At 40.8% G+C, this 16051-nt stretch overlaps 3 protein-coding genes across 19 annotated transcripts in view; 1 reads left to right on the top strand and 2 right to left on the bottom strand.

Moving 5' to 3' along the window:
- Positions 1 to 16051, bottom strand: part of adat1 (adenosine deaminase tRNA specific 1) — a 525603-nt gene that overhangs the window by 38505 nt on the left and 471047 nt on the right. For 8 of the 13 annotated variants that reach the window (XR_005098161.1, XR_005098162.1, XM_037253632.1 and 5 more), the window contains exons 1-2: positions 9214 to 9492; positions 465 to 533 (exon numbers count right to left, since the gene is read on the bottom strand). The exons of 1 other annotated variant lie outside the window; for it this stretch is intronic. Coding sequence is in view for 9 of the 12 variants with exons in the window: in XM_037253632.1 (XP_037109527.1) it covers positions 465 to 533; positions 9214 to 9355 (211 nt within the window). In the remaining 3 variants the exon portion in view is untranslated. Of the gene's footprint in view, positions 1 to 464; positions 534 to 8291; positions 8406 to 9213; positions 9498 to 16051 lie in introns of those variants that run through there. 4 more of the 13 variants (XM_037253621.1, XM_037253625.1, XM_037253629.1 and 1 more) reach the window with 4 other exon arrangements.
- The window catches only part of exoc3l1 (exocyst complex component 3-like 1), a 490744-nt gene that overhangs the window by 225032 nt on the left and 249661 nt on the right, over positions 1 to 16051 (bottom strand). The gene's annotated exons all lie outside the window — the stretch shown is intronic.
- ciapin1 (cytokine induced apoptosis inhibitor 1) overlaps positions 13359 to 16051 on the top strand; it is a 49335-nt gene continuing 46642 nt past the window's right edge. For 4 of the 5 annotated variants that reach the window (XR_005098167.1, XR_005098165.1, XM_037253711.1 and 1 more), the window contains exon 1: positions 13359 to 13452. The gene's annotated coding sequence lies outside the window, so the exon portion shown is untranslated. The remainder of the gene's footprint in view (positions 13453 to 16051) is intronic. The other variant, XR_005098166.1, reaches the window with a different exon arrangement.

Below are 16051 nucleotides of genomic sequence, written 5' to 3'. Positions count from 1 at the left end.
GTTGCTGGCCCATGTAAGAAGCCAAACCGTATCACATTCATACGGAATGGGAGTTGGGCTTTTTTTTACCTCATTGACTGGGTTGACATTCCCTTTAGCACAGCTCCATCTAGTGGATGCATAACGGAACCCTAGTCAACCCCAGTTTGATGCAGTAGCTTGTATTTTATGCACCTTTTAATCCGGTGCACACTATATATGAAAAAAATACAAAATTCCAGTGCGCCTTATAGTGCAGAAAATACTGTAGTTGTTCTTGAAAAGTGAATTTTCAATTGTCAGAAAATGGACCAGCCATTGGGGAAAATCAAAATTGCTGATGGTCAACACGCCCATGTTTATGCCAGATGCCCAGGCTGACCCAACCATCACCATTTAAAACTTTAAACCGTCATTAGATACTAGATTATGCCCCTAGAGATTTAAGCAAAACCAATCACTCAAAATAAAAATACGCCACATACCTTTGGGACTCATGGCAGTCTGTCCAATACACTTTGTCCCAGTTCCAAGGGAAACAACTTCTTTTTCAACTGAGGGATAAAGGGGATATGAAAGGATTAAATGAACGGTGGGTCTAAAATACCTGTAAAACACAAATGAGAAGACAAATAAATCAATATGATTTTTCTTCTTAAGTAAATTAAATCTATGGTGCCCCAAGGGGATATGGCAGGTTTAGCAAATCATTTGCATGGCTGTTTTGGAATCTATGGAATTGTAGGAGGGAGGCATCCATCCATCCATCCATCCATCCATCCATCCATCCATCCATCCATCCATCCATCCATCCATCCATCCATCTTCAGTTTATCCCCACGGGGGTCGCGGGCGTTCTGGAGCCTATCCCAGCAGTCATCGGGCAGTAGGCGGGGGACACCCTGAACTGGTTGCCATCTAGTCGCAGGGTACACAGAGACAAAGGGTAAGGATCACACATTTAACAAGGAAATCAGCTAAAGCGGCTAGCTGGTCTACATTTTCGAACTTTACGCTATGCCGCCCTCCAAAACAAATGAGGGCTACGATGAACTTAAATCATCCATTGACCTGATACGGCAAGACATTACCACACTCTTAGAGCAGCAAGCCACCCTGCTCCAGCTAACGTCTGAGCTAACGGAGCTTAAGAAATTATCGAAGGAGAAAGACGAGAAAATCCTGTCGCTTGAACGGAGAGTAGATGCACTGGAGCAGTACTCCCGACAAGAAGACCTCATAATCACTGGTCTTAAAACATCACACCGCTCCTATGCCAGGGTGGCGGGTCCTTCGGATCCCTCGACAGATGACTCTCCATCGGACGAACTGTCAACGCTTGAAAATCAGGTAGTACAGTTTTTCGAGAGTAAGCACATGGAACTCCAGAAAGGAAACATTGCCGCTTGTCACACACTCCCAAGAAACCGAAAACGACCAAAAGATCCTCCGAAAATTATCATTCGGTTCGACAATAGGAAACATAAAGTGGATCTTTTGAAGCAAGGGAGGAAGCTACAAGGAACGGGTGTTTACCTAAATGAGCACCTCACTAAGAAGAATGCTGAGATAGCCTGGAACGCACGCAAACTGAAGAAGGAAAACAAGATTCTCGCAACGTGGGTCAGAAACTGTAAAGTATGGATTAAAACAAACGGAGCAACACCAGAAGATGTCAAAACTCTCGTTGTGAGTGAACTGGAGGAACTGAAGAAATATGGCCTGGTGGTGGGGGAACCAAACATCTACAATGGCTGAACTAATGACCATTAACTGGTACGTATGGACCCTCCGGACGAGAATAATGGATTACAGCGAAGTACAACAAGGCGAACAGAGACTGGCAGGGAGGACATCCATCTCAGGTAGACAGTTCCCTTACACCTTTCATGCCATCCAGTGACATTCTCACAAATGCAGGAATTTCTGTCCCACCGAATCTAGACTCTTTATTATTTAATTCATTTGACCTAGAGAATGCTAATGCTGGTATCTATGAGTCCTTCCTTAACCCAGATACAAATTACACTCCCTTAAAATCTGTTGAAATGTCATGTGAATATATTTTTGAAGATATGTTTAACAAACTGTGCAATACTCCTCCTGGCCACTGCCAAACAAATGTATTCTCCACTGTCCACTTCAATGTACGGAGTATCTCTAAAAATTATGATGGTCTAAAAACCTATTTATCAACCTTAACACGTTCTTTTTCAGTAATAGCTCTTACTGAAACTTGGATGGTAGATAATACATCTAGCTACCCTCTCTCTCACTACACTCCTATACATTCCTGTAGACCAAACAAGCAAGGTGGAGGAGTCTCACTGTATGTGATTGATAACTTCAATTTCTCTCCCAGAAAGGATCTAAGTGTCAACTTTGACATGACTGTAGCAGAATCTGTGTTTATAGAACTCTCATCTTGCTCACTTATAAACAACAAAAATGTGATAATTGGATGTATATATAGACCACCAGACTCTGATAAAATCACCTTCAATGAAGCCCTCGACTCTACTCTAGAAATCATAAACAAAGAAAACAAATTGTGTGTCTTACTTGGTGACTATAATATTAATTTGCTTGAAACTAAGCAGTCACATACAGCAGACTTCCTTAATACATTATATTCCAGTAACTTTTTCCCTCTTATCAACAAACCCTCCAGGATCACAAGCTCAACGGCCACTCTCATAGACAATATCCTATTTAATTCTCTAGACTACAAGATAACATCTGGCCTTTTGATCTGTGATGTATCCGACCATCTTCCTGTCTTCCATTTCATCCACAATGATAGTAGTCCTGAAATCAAAGATCATATTGGTGATCAAATGAAATTCCGCAAATTTACTGAGAAAAACATGGTATCTTTTATATCTATCATCAGCTCTGTGTCATGGGATGAGGTTATCCTGTTGCAAGATGTCAACAAAGCTTATCACTCCTTTCTAACAATACTCACAAATGCATTAGAGTCCTCCTTTCCTTTAACTTCTAGTCGTAAAAATAACTCTAAGGGGAAACCATGGATAACGGATGAACTAAAAAAATCTTCACGTAAAAAAAATAAACTATATAGAAAATCTATTGCAAATCCCACCCCTATAAATATAGAAACATACAAGAAATATAAAAACAAATTTACAGTATTACTAAGGAAAACCAAACAAACTTACTATGCTGATAAATTTACACAAGCCTCCGGTGACATCAAAACAACATGGAATCTTATCAACCATTTATTACATCGCAAAAAATCAAAAACATCTACCCCAAGTGAGATGCTGGGGAAGAATAGAGCTCATTCAACCCAATAGATATTTCTAATGGTTTCAATGATTTCTTTGTAAATGTTGGCGCTACCTTGGCATCTAGCTTCTCAACCTCTGATACAAGCCCCTGTTGCCTTATTAAAGGGCAGTTTCCTTCACTCTCCATTCTTGACCCTCCTAGTGTTGAGGAAGTTTACAACATCGTCATGAGCTTGAAAAAACTCGGCCCCTGGCCATGATGAGATCAGAAGCATACTTATTAAGAAAATCATTCATTCAATAATAATTCCACTAACACACATTTTCTCCTTATCTTTAAAATTTGGCATTGTACCCCAAGAATTAAAAATTGCTAAAGTCATTCCTATCTTCAAAGCTGGTGAGACAAATGAATATGGTAATTATCGACCTATATCCGTTCTTCCTTGCTTCTCCAAGATTCTAGAAAAAATGGTTTACTCAAGATTGGCAAAGCACCTAGAAACAAACAATATTCTCTATAAACATCAATACGGTTTCCGCAAAAAGTTTTCTACTGAGCATGCACTGCTTCAGCTTGTCAACCACATCTCAACAGCTCTTGACAATAAGAAATTCGCTCTTGGTGTCTTTCTAGATTTAAGCAAAGCATTTGATACTGTCGACCATAAGATCCTTATCGCTAAGCTAGAGAGATATGGAGTGAACGATTCTGCCCTGAAATGGTTCACAAACTATCTCGCCAACAGAGAACAATATGTATATATAAATGGTTGTTCTTCCAACAGATCTAAAATACTATTTGGGGTCCCGCAGGGCTCAATATTGGGTCCTCTATTATTTTTGGTGTACATAAATGATTTTTCCATGTCTTGTTCAAATTTTCTTCCTTTGTTATTTGCGGATGATACCAACCTCATTGCCACCCACGATGATTTTAATTTCCTCATTGCAAGTGTGAATACTGAGTTGCACGCTGTTACAAAATGGTTCAACATAAATAAGTTGTCACTCAATATAAAAAAATGTAACTTCATGATCTTCTGCAATATAAATAAATCTTACCCCAAAGAACAGACCAAAATTTACATAAATAATAACGAAATCCATCAAGTTACTAGCACTAAATTCCTAGGAGTTATAGTAGATAAACACTTAAACTGGTCTGAACACATTGATTTGGTTTGCAAAAGATCCATGAAAACGCTAGGTATTTTACGAAAAGTTTGTCCCTTGGTCCATCCTTCTGCTCATCTCACTCTGTATTATAGCTTCCTGTTTCCTTTACTCAATTACTGCAACATAGTCTGGGCAGCTACATATCCAACATACCTCAACAAATTACTCATCATACAAAAGAAGTTCCTAAAAATGATCTCTTTCTCAAATAGATATGAACCATCGGCACCATTGTTTAGAAATTATTCATTACTGCCAATTGATTGTTGATCAAACCTGTCTACTCATCCATAAATATATATATAGGAAACACTGTCTTCCAGCCACTTTTCATAATTTCTTCGCATTTGTATCTGATTTTCATTCTTATCCAACAAGACAGGGGGACAATCTCCACCCACCGTCCTGTCGAACATCACGCCATCAATATAATATCCATTTTAGAGGGCCCTCACTCTGGAATGAGCTACCAATCCATATCCGATCCATATCTTCACAGGTTGCTTTTAGAAAGCACCTGAAACACCACCTTCCCCACTCATGATCCTACCAGTCCAAAATTACTCCACCGCACTCAGCTGATCCATACTAAGAACATCAACTTAAACCACTATTTATACCCTGATTCTTCCTTGTTTTGTTATTTTCTGTTTGCAGTTCTTCTGCTCCCTCTTAGCTATTTCTTACCTGGTGTCTTTTTGATTGCTTCAACATCGCTAAGTGTCTAATTTGTTTCTCTTGTTTCTCATTTTGTATAGTGTATTTGTTTATGTATGTATACATACACATTCGTATATATGCATATATAAATATGACGAATTAATATTTAGCTAGTTATGCTTTTGTTTATTCATTTATATATATATATATACTCTTTTTTTTTTTTTTTCTTAAACACTTGAATGATATTTGATGACACAGCACTTTGTTTGTTGTGCACTTTGTTTATACAGGACTGGAGCTCCTTACAAGCCCTAGGCTTCGTCTCCCTCCTTGCACTGTTATTTGTTATAATATGTGCTAAACAATAAACTAAACTAAACAACCATCCGCACTCGCACTCATACCTAGGGGCAATTTGGAGTGCTCAATCGGCCTACCATGCATGTTTTTGGGATGTGGGAGGAAACCGGAGTGCCTGGAGAAAACCCACGCGGAACCAGCCCATGTGTTGTCACAGTTTGGGGTCAATAGTTCACATGACCTGGGAGCAATTGATATTTACAGTAAGACCTATTAACTCCAAAATGTGCACAATGATAGTCATACATGGGCTCATTGAGATACACTTCTTACAATTTCATTCCAATGTTTCAGATATTTTTAATGTATTTATCACTGTATATACCGTATTAGCATTTTTGCTCAATAACTCCAAAGTCATGTAACCTAATTGACTCATAACAAACATTGCAGGATGGTCGTCCCATGTGGGCTGGTTGAGATACACCTCTTTTTTTTTCATTTGAATGTTTTTTTTTAATTGAACTTATTACTGTAAATATAAGTATTTTAGCTTGTCGAGTTACATGGTGGATAGGAGGGTAAAAGATGGTGCTTGAGTGTGTATTGGATTTGGCCCAGACGAATTGGCTAAGATGAAATTCCAAATTTCAAAGCTTGACATGGAAGACCTGAAGAAGGGGGCCTGAGTAGGGGTTACTTAAAAGTTAGTTCTTCAAAATTAACTATTGTTAAATTGGTAAAGGGGAATTTGTTGGTTGAACCAGTAAACCTCCATTCCCGTTCCAAATTTCACCAGAAGATGGTACCAAAGTCAGATTGACCTAACATAGTAAATTAATAGTTTAAAAAGTCATGGATTAGATGAAGACTTGTTCTGAAGCACAGCAACACACAATTTTGGAGTATGTTATATTATTTTGTTTTGCTATAATGTACTTTGAAACTGCTTGAATATTTTAATTTGCTAACTAGGGAAGCCCATGCTCATCGTTAGCTAATGAGAATGAGACATGTTAATCACAGTTAGAGTAAGCTGCAATATACTTTTTTTTATTCTGCTTTGCAATACTGTATAGTTAGTAGCAACTTGAGCAGCATCGTAGCACTGATGCTTCATTTACACATGAATGTATTAAGCGTTTGAGTAAGGACAAGGGGCTGACAGTGATACCGTGGGTGGAAGACTGCAATCCCACACTTGAGCTTGCCCTAGAGGTCACCAGCTTGTCAAAATACATTTTGAAGATGCTTGAGTGTTTTAACCTGCTAACTAAGAGAATCCACGATCATAGCTATGATTATGTGTTATATTGACTATTGTGAAAGTATGTGTTATTATTGTCACGATGTTTGAGCAGTATCAAACATGTATGTAATATGATGTTCCATTTACACATGAATGTATAAATGTGAGCGAAGACAAGGAGGCGGAAAGGGTTAATGGTGATACTAAGTGGTGGAAGACTGAGATCACACATATGGGCGTGACCTCGGTCACGTTCATCCAGTTGAAGCCTAAACAAAATGCTGTTTGACGGAACACAAGTCAGAGAAAAAACATTTGCAAATGTCACGTTGATGGACAGTTGACAAGATTTGGGAGTGGGAAACAGGATGAGGCATCCCTGAGAAAATTGTTACTTCCGTGAGAACATGGTAACCTCATCTGGTTGAATCCGGTTAAGACCGGCCGAGATGCAGGTGCAGTCTATTCTGGAAGCATTTGGGTCATCTGAGGCCAATGTATGACGTCATGGAAAAAAAACTGGTACGTGACCAAGCAGGCATAGTACCCACGAACTGGACTGGTATAAAAGGTTCGTTCGGACAAAGAGCATCGCTCTCTCTCGCCCGGTGGCCTTTCCCCGTTAGGGGTTATGGCCCTGCGGCTACTGCCATGAGTCGATGAACGCCGATTAGACAAAGATAGATTTCATTCTTTCTGAGATTAACCCTAGGTCCGTTTAAAATGAATTTATACTATCTTCAAATGGACTTAGTCAAATTTTAAGCTTAAAGACAGGCTAGGACAGGGGTGGCAACCAGTCAGAGACTAAGAGCCACATTTTTACTGTGTCATCGCAAAGAGCCACATCATACACATGAGCACACATGAACACCCCGCACGCGCGCGCGCGCGCGCACGCACGCACGCACGCACGCACGCACGCACGCACGCACGCACGCACGCACGCACGCACGAACAAGATGGACGAACTGCTGCTCCTCACTTCAAGGAACACGGACTTCAGCAGATCCGCCGCGCTGTGCTTTGTGGAAACGTGGCTCAGCGAACGAACGCCCCACCACGCCGTGGAGCTAGCGGGCTTCAGGCTAACGCGAGCAGATCGCAGCGCGGAGCTCTCCGGAAAATCAAAGGGAGGTGGTCTCTGTTTCTACATTAATGAACGTTGGTTGTACTGATGTCACGGTGTTGAAAGAGTTTGCAGCCCTCTCCTAGAAACACTTTTCATAAACTGCGGCCGTTCTATTCACCACGGGAGTTCTCCTCGATCGTCATGGCGGCTGTTTACATCCCCACCACACGCACGTGCGAGTGAAGCCACGCAGATGCTGGCTGACCAGGTAACAGACATGGAGAAACTTCTACCAAACTCACTAATCATTGTTCTGGGTGATCTTAACAGGGCGAACCTCGCACACGAACTCCCCAGATACAAACAGCACGTAACGTGTCCCACCAGAGGGGCACAGACTCTGGACCACTGCTACACCGTGATCAAGGATGCATACCACTCTGCGGCTCGTGCAGCTTTAGGACTCTCGGACCACTGTCTAGTTCATCTGATCCGTGAAAGGAATGTAAACGAACATTTGGAGCAATACTACATTGTCCTAAAGGTTAGACACATGTGATCGTTCATTTCTCTTGTTAGGAGACCCACTTACATCGTCAATGACTCCTGTACCCTTGTAACATATGTACGCGAACGTAAAACAGGAAGTCGTATCGCCTGAAAACAGCCTTCAAAATAAATCACTCTACCTCAAATCAAAGCACGGCTGAATAACATAAATAACATGGAGAATTGTGTTTACATACTGTAAATATGTTTTTAGAACAACTTTTATTATTATATTTTTTTTATAACAAGGTACAAGTGTACATACTGTAAATATGTTTTTAGAACTCTTATTATGACAATTTTTCTATAAGAAGGTACAATGCTAAATATGTTTTTAGAATTCTTATTATAACAATTTTTTTATAAAAACGTACAAGTGTACACACTGCAATTGTGTGGGCACTCCTTGCCTTCTGCTGGCGTGTGGGCAAGTTTCGTGCCATAATTCCTCAATTTGGAAGTTTTATTTTGACTTTTAAAAAAATATACATAGAGGAATAAAAGTAATAATGGACATATTTAACATAATGTCCTTAATCTTGTACAAAAAAAAAAACTACACTGGACGTCCTTCTTTAAATTCTTCTAATCATTTGCACATTCAGCTACTTAAGAAACATTGCTATGAGGGGGCAGAGGGTGACTACAGTCATCTTAAATATGAAATAAAATAAAGAGTAGATAAGGGGGGGGGGGGGGAATCCGCGATGTAGTGAAACCGCGATAAATGAACCGTGATGTACCGAGGGATTACTGTACAGCACTGCTCTTCCTTCGCTCTCTTTTACCGTAAAACCTATAACATGGGCACACTTTGTTTTCCCAAGAGCGGCTGGTTTGACCACGAGAAAATGAAAGACGGCTGGTTTGACCACAGTACGATTTTGTAGGATGTATTACTATTTTTAGCAATTATAGTAATTATAGTAAGTAAAACTTCAACGTAAGCACATGCACAAACAAACCTCTATCCGATTTTGCACATCGGCTGATTTTCACCACAGCGGCGAGCGAGGTCCATTCTCTTCCCGGTTCGGGCTTTCCTCTCCGCGGTAGATCGTTGAAACGCTCATAACACAATTGAGCAATTTCATCAGCAGTCACCATGGCCTGTGAGTGAGTTTCAGTATCTTTAGATCGATGGGGAAATGCGTTTAAAAACTTACTGGTAGTCAGTTTCGCCGTTTCTTACTTTTTGACAAGGTATTTGCACAGCCACAGAAAACAGGATAGGACTTTACTATTTCCGGGTCAGGTGAAGTCAGGATTTTCATGATAAAAGAAATCAAAGAGTCGGAGGAAAACAAACAGATAACAGATAAGAAGTTAACATAATTTCCGCATTTAAATCAAAGGCATCATGCTAACCTACAATAGATAAAGGCATAAAACAAAGGCTGTTTTTTTGTTTGTTTGTTTTTCATTTTGTTTTTTCAGTTGCTCGTCATTAATTAATGTACACTGGTTAATTTAACACACCAGAGGGAATGGTCCAAAAACACTCAAGCATAATCGCTAGGAGTCATTGGGATATGATATTTCCTAAGAAACTCCTCATAGGTGAACAATAGTCCTTCATTAGTAAGTAATATATAATAAACACTCTTGCCCCGCTTCCCTGTATTTGGGTCCTCAACCCTGCCACGAAACCTGATAGCCAGAGAGACTGTGCTGTTACCGGGCACGTGAGAAGTATGTTGTTTCTGGTCTGTGGTTTGTAATAAGATACATTTGGTCAGACCAGCTGCCAAGACAACAGTTCTATCGTTTGTCTTTGATGATAAAGCTTTGATTATTTGTTTTTTTGCCCTATCTCTCAACGTTTCTGAACTGATATGAAAAATTGGTTATTTTTAAAATTAATGATGTATTTTTTCAAAAGTTGTTTTTAATTCAAATACAAACGAAATAGTTACAATAACATAACATTGTGGCAGAAGTAAGAAACACATCTTTACTCTCGCCTCCCCTGCCATCATGAAAAGGAGAAAAACAAATTCAATTGTTTTTATTAAAGTCATTTCCCTTTTAATTTCAAGTTTTGTATCATTTTGAACCAAAATCGCTGAATTTCTATAGTTATTTTAAAACCGAAGACGATTCGCTCGGAGGAGCCAACGTCCTGTCTAGCCTCCTCTGAGGATTGCGTAATCACACTGCTACCTATGTTGACAGGCTATGCAGTTAGACTGAACTCGTCTCTGTCTTTATGTCGCTGTTTAAGTGTTCAAACATTCTGGCTATATTAATTAATATCCGTAGTTATGCTGGTGTATATAATATCTTGTGTTTTTGTCATCTGTCTGTAACGTCGTGTTTCTTTAGATCAGGGGTCACCAACTCCGGTCCTTAAGGGCGCCAATCCAGCCTGTTTTAGATGTATCCCCCCTGCAACACACCTGATTCAAATAATCAGGATCGCTATCAGCCTTAATAGAGCTTGCTGATGAGCTGATCATTTGAATCAGGTGTGTTGTTGCAGGGCTGCACCTAAAACAGGCTGGATTGGCGCCCTTGAGGACCGGAGTTGGTGACCCTGCTTTAGATGAACAAAACGGCTTTGAAAAGAGATCTTACAGAGGCTACGAAAAAAGGTTCTCCAGCCTTATGGCAGGGGGTGCTAGTGATCCCGGCATGCTTCATGCGCCTACCTTAGTGATGTGCATTCCAGTTCATTTATGTGAACTGAATCTTTAGAATCAGTTCACTCAAAATATTCGTTCAAACGAATCGTTCAATGAATCCCCCCCCCCCCCCCCCCCCACACACACACACACACACTGATCCAGCTTTTTTTTCTCTTTTTTTTACAACATCCAGTGGAAACAACCGATACACATCAAAAAATACGACTACACCCACCCGCCCCCCAATTATTATATATACTAATAATTGGCTCGGGTAATTAACACATTTCTTTCTATAATACACCTACACACTGATCCGTTGGCAACAGTCTCACCTGGTCGTGAACGGGAAATCGCGTCACTGACTCGTTCGTGAAGGGGAAATTACGTCACTGACTCGTAAAGTCCCTCCTCCATCTAACGCTCGCTGGCGCTGCTGATTGGTCGTTCGCGACGATTCACGAGTGACAGCATTGCCGCTATGCCATTGCCAGCCGACACACTTTACACAGTTGATGGTGTTATTATATCGAATGTGTTTGTGTTTGAATAAAAGTTTGGGAAAAAACGTTATGCCGACATTTGTTAATTTCGGGGACACCAACTCATAAAACAACGTAAAACACATATACATATTGTCATATAAAGCAATTAACCAAATGTCTGATTTTTATGTTTTGATTGGCGAATATAAAAAAAAGGAATAAAACACTAGACAAGTTTTAACATAAAAGTTTATTAAAAATAATAATAACAATAATAGTAACAACAATAATAATAATAATAATAATAATATTAATAATAATAAAAGTACATCTCAAACCAGCAATCTAATGTGAAACTGCAGTTGATATATTGGGTAACAATATTTAGGCATATATATGCATACACGTTATTTAAAACCTACTATAAATAAATCGTAAATCTACATTCTGGCTTACATAGTTCACGCCAGGAGACGCAACATATTCACTGACTGATCCGTTGATGCACAGGAAGGCAGTTCACTCATTGACTCGTTCGCGAACGGGAAAGCCAGGATTCGTTCCCTCACTGATACGTTCTCGCGGTGAATTGGAAATGAGTGATTCACTCAGTGAGTGATTCACTCAGCGAGTGACTCGTTCACTCAAAGATTCGTTCGTTGGTGAACGGGAAATGCAATTCGCGACTCGTTCGTGAACGGGAAGTTACGTCTTCTTCGTTTTGTTTTACGGCGAGGTGGCACCAGCTTCAATGCGCATTATCGACACCTACTGGTTGAAGTTATATGAACGAAAAAAAAAGAACGAATAACTTGATTCGTTCACTCTCGTTCACTGAAAAGATTTTCAACTATGGATTTTCGGTTGAAGCAGGGGGTCATCAGTAAAGGAAGACCAACTCCGGAGTTAAAAGGTTCGGACAACGGGGCTTCGGAACGGAGTGGTACGCACAATCGAAAACAAGTTTTTGATTTCATGTGCTTTATTAAGTGTTAAGTGTTGCGCGATCGGACCAAATTAAGCTCCCTGTGCACTGAGGTCCACTTAAATTTTGGAAAGTACATCAGGACTTTAAAAATATTTTCTAAATTTTAGCGACAGCTCTGTCACAATAATGCGACCAGAGCGGTGCAGTTGCGCGGTCGGCGATGCGCTACTGTTGCGCGTTCGGCGGTGCGCTGCAGTTGCGCGATCGGACAAAATTAAACTCCCTGCGCACTTAGGTCCACTTAAATTTTGGAAAGTACATCAGGACTTTAAAAATATTTTCTAAATTTCAGCGACGGCTCTGTCACAATAATGCGACCAGCGCGGTGCAGTTGCGCGGTGGGCGACGCGCTACGGTTGCGCGTTCGGCGGTGCGCTGCAGTTGCGCGATCGGACAAATATGCGCAAATGAAAAATTGCTTAAAAAAGTTTTTTTTTTTTTTTTGTCTTGAAACGGATTAAAAAAAATTCAAAAATAGGTTCGGAATTCGCCCGATTCGCTTCTCGGACCACCTTCTGGAACGGATTGTGGTAAAAAACCAAGGTTTGACTGTATTTTTGCCATTGTTGTTAAAGTCACACTTACATCTGAACTGGAAATGACAATAATAACACATAGTGAAAGCCAAATTGAGCAAATTGGCTATTTCAGAAGTGTGTGTCAAACTTGCCTTTGCCTTAATCAGTACCCAGGAAGTAGCTCTCAGTTTAATATGGTTGGTGACCCCTGGTGTAGGTGTTGTATTATAGAAAGAAATGTGTTAATTACCCGAGCCAATTATTATTATATATAATAATTTGGTGGGGGTTGTGTAGTTGTATTGTTTGATGTGTATGGGTTGTTTCCACTGGATGTTGTAAAAAAAGAAAAGAAAAGAAAAAAAGCCGTATCAGTGTGTGTGTGTGTGTGTCATTGAACGATTCGTTTGAACGAATCCTTTGAGTGAACTGATTCTAAAGACTCAGTTCACCTAAAAGAACTGGAATGCACATCACTAGTTTTGACTGAGTATCTGCGCATGCGCACCTTAGAACGCACTAGGGGCGCATAACGCGTCTTGACACTCAACTCCTAGTTTCAAGTAAATGTTGATAACAAACCAAGGTAAGTTGCTGCGTTTAAACTTGTCAGTTTAAATTAATGTAATCACCAGTTATTAAATAACTAAAGTATAGTTGTGAATTTGTCATTACGTTTGCCGTATAATTTGACTTGGGCTTCCGCTGGTCGCTTTGTGTGTCATGCGGTTTGCCAAAGCTAACTATTATGTCACGTACTTTAGTTGACATGACGCAGTACAAAAATAGAAGCGTTGACTGGGTAACTGATGGCAGCACGGTGGTTAGTTAACCTGATAATGGTTCGGAGGCTATGTTGCGTTTTTCGTCATTTACGTTTGTTACTGATTGAAAGATACTATCGTCTAATAGCGACATTGAATTGACAGTAACTAATGAATGTTTGTGTTTGGAATCACCCCCTATCGAAAATTATGAAGTTGTCATTGGAAAATGTTAACACTTGTAGAGATTACTAAAATAATTTCCGATGGACATACATTGCGGCTCGGTGGGGCACTGGTTAGTTAGCACAACCGCCTCACAGTTAGGAGGGTGCGGGTTCGATTCCACCTCTAGCCCTCCCTTTGTGGCGTTTGTATGTTCTCCCCGGGCCCGCGTGGGTTTTCTCCGGGCACTTCGGTTTCCTCCCACATCCCAAAAACATGCTTGGTAGGCCGATTGAGCTCTCCAAATTGTCCTTAGGTGTGAGTGCGAGTGCGAATGGTTGTTCGTCTCTGTGTGCCCTGTGATTGGCTGGCGACCAGTTCAGGGTGTCCCCCGCCTACTGCCCGATGACTGCTGGGATAGGCTCCCCGTGGGGACAAGCGGTACAGATAATGGATGGATGGATGGATGGACATACAGTGGAGCCTCGGTTTTCGAACGTCCCGGTTCTCGAACAAATTGGTATTCGAATAAAAAAGTCGAGATTTTTTTGCTTCGGATGTCGGACAAAATTCGATTGTTGAACCTCGCGAGATGATGCCAACTGACTCAGTTCGTTATTACGTTCTCGTTACTCTGAGGATTGCATCAACTCTAATTATGCCTCCAAAGGAAGCAAGTGGGAGCAGTAAAGCCATCCTAAAACACAAAGACGCTCCTAAAACAATGCGACACTGAGCGCCCGGCGCGCTGCGGTTGCGCGATTGGACCAAATTAAGGTCCATTTCAATTTTGGAAAGTACATTAGGACTTTAAAAATATTTTCTAAATTTTAGCGACCGCTCTGTCACAATAATGCGACCAGCGCGATGCAGTAGCGCGGTGGGCGGCGCGCAACGGTTGCGCGTTCAGCGTTGCGCTGCAGTTGCGCGATCGGACAAAATTAAGCTCCCTGCGCACTGATGTCCACTTAAATTTTAGAAAGTACAGCAGGACTTTAAAAATATTTTCTAAATTTCAGCGACGGCTCTGTCACAATTATGCGACCAGCGTGGTGCAGTTGCGTGGTCGGCGACGCGCTATGGTTGCGCGTTCGGCGGTGCGCTGCAGTTGCGCCATTGGACAAAAATGCGTAAATGAAAAAAATGCTTAAAAAAGGCGGTGGTTTTTTTTTGGCTTGGAACGGATTTTTTTTTCCCCATTATTTGTAATGGGAAAATATGATTCGGAATTCGAACGATTCACTTCTCGAACAGCCTTCTGGAACGGATTGTGTTCGAAAACCGAGGGTCCACTGTACATTGTTAAATAGTTGTTTATAATTGTTCTAACAAATAATTAAAGTCCCACTTTAACTGAACACTAAACTTCTTTTTGGACCTGGCTGATTCATTGACCTGTCGATTAAATCGGCCGATGATAGCCGATGATCTAACCCAGACATGGGCAAACTACGGCCCGCGGGCCACATCCGGCCCACGGGGCCGTTCAAACATTTTTTCGGGTCATTTTCCCTGCAATTACTATGTTTCCCCAATAGATGGGAAGCACCCGCCGGCGCATTTACTCCCGGAAGCCGTGTCCGAAAGCTCGGTGCACACTCACAAGTGCGTGTACGTACTAAGTACCGTATTTTTCGCAACAAAAGGCACACTGGATTATAAGGCACACCCTCATTGAATTTTTTATTTTAGAAATTATTTCATATATAGGGCGCACCGGAGTAAAAGGCGCATAAAATAGAAGCTATACTGCAACAAACTGAGGTTGACTAGGGTTGTGGTATGCATCCACTAGCCAATAACCAATGAGCCCTCTGTAAACAATCACGTTTCTCAAACTATCTCCTATAAAATGATCAGAACTGACTAAAGTTCGATCTAACGCATTGGTACTGCTTACCTATGTTTCCCTTCCATATCGATCCGTAAATTTACTCGAAACATTAACAGAGCAGCGTATTTTGAAATGAAATAGCCTCGTGCGTATAGCAGCTATCATTATAGCATTAGCCACCCGCAAACTCCCATGAGCCTCAGCTCGCAGACTCCCATGAGCCTCAGCAAAGTGTAAACAATTGCGTTTCTCAAACGATCTCCTATAAAATGATCGGAACTGACTAAAGTTCGATCTAACACATTGATACTGCTTACCTATGTTTCCCTTCCATATCGATCCAAAAACCTTTTTTTGAATATCCATGCTTTACGACCTACTAAAAGTACAAACCTTTTATGCAATGACCTTTTACATGTCAT

Source organism: Syngnathus acus, chromosome 6, assembly GCF_901709675.1.
Source record: "Syngnathus acus chromosome 6, fSynAcu1.2, whole genome shotgun sequence".
NCBI classification, from domain to species: Eukaryota; Metazoa; Chordata; class Actinopteri; order Syngnathiformes; family Syngnathidae; genus Syngnathus; species Syngnathus acus.
This window is presented reverse-complemented; position numbering and strand designations above follow the sequence as displayed.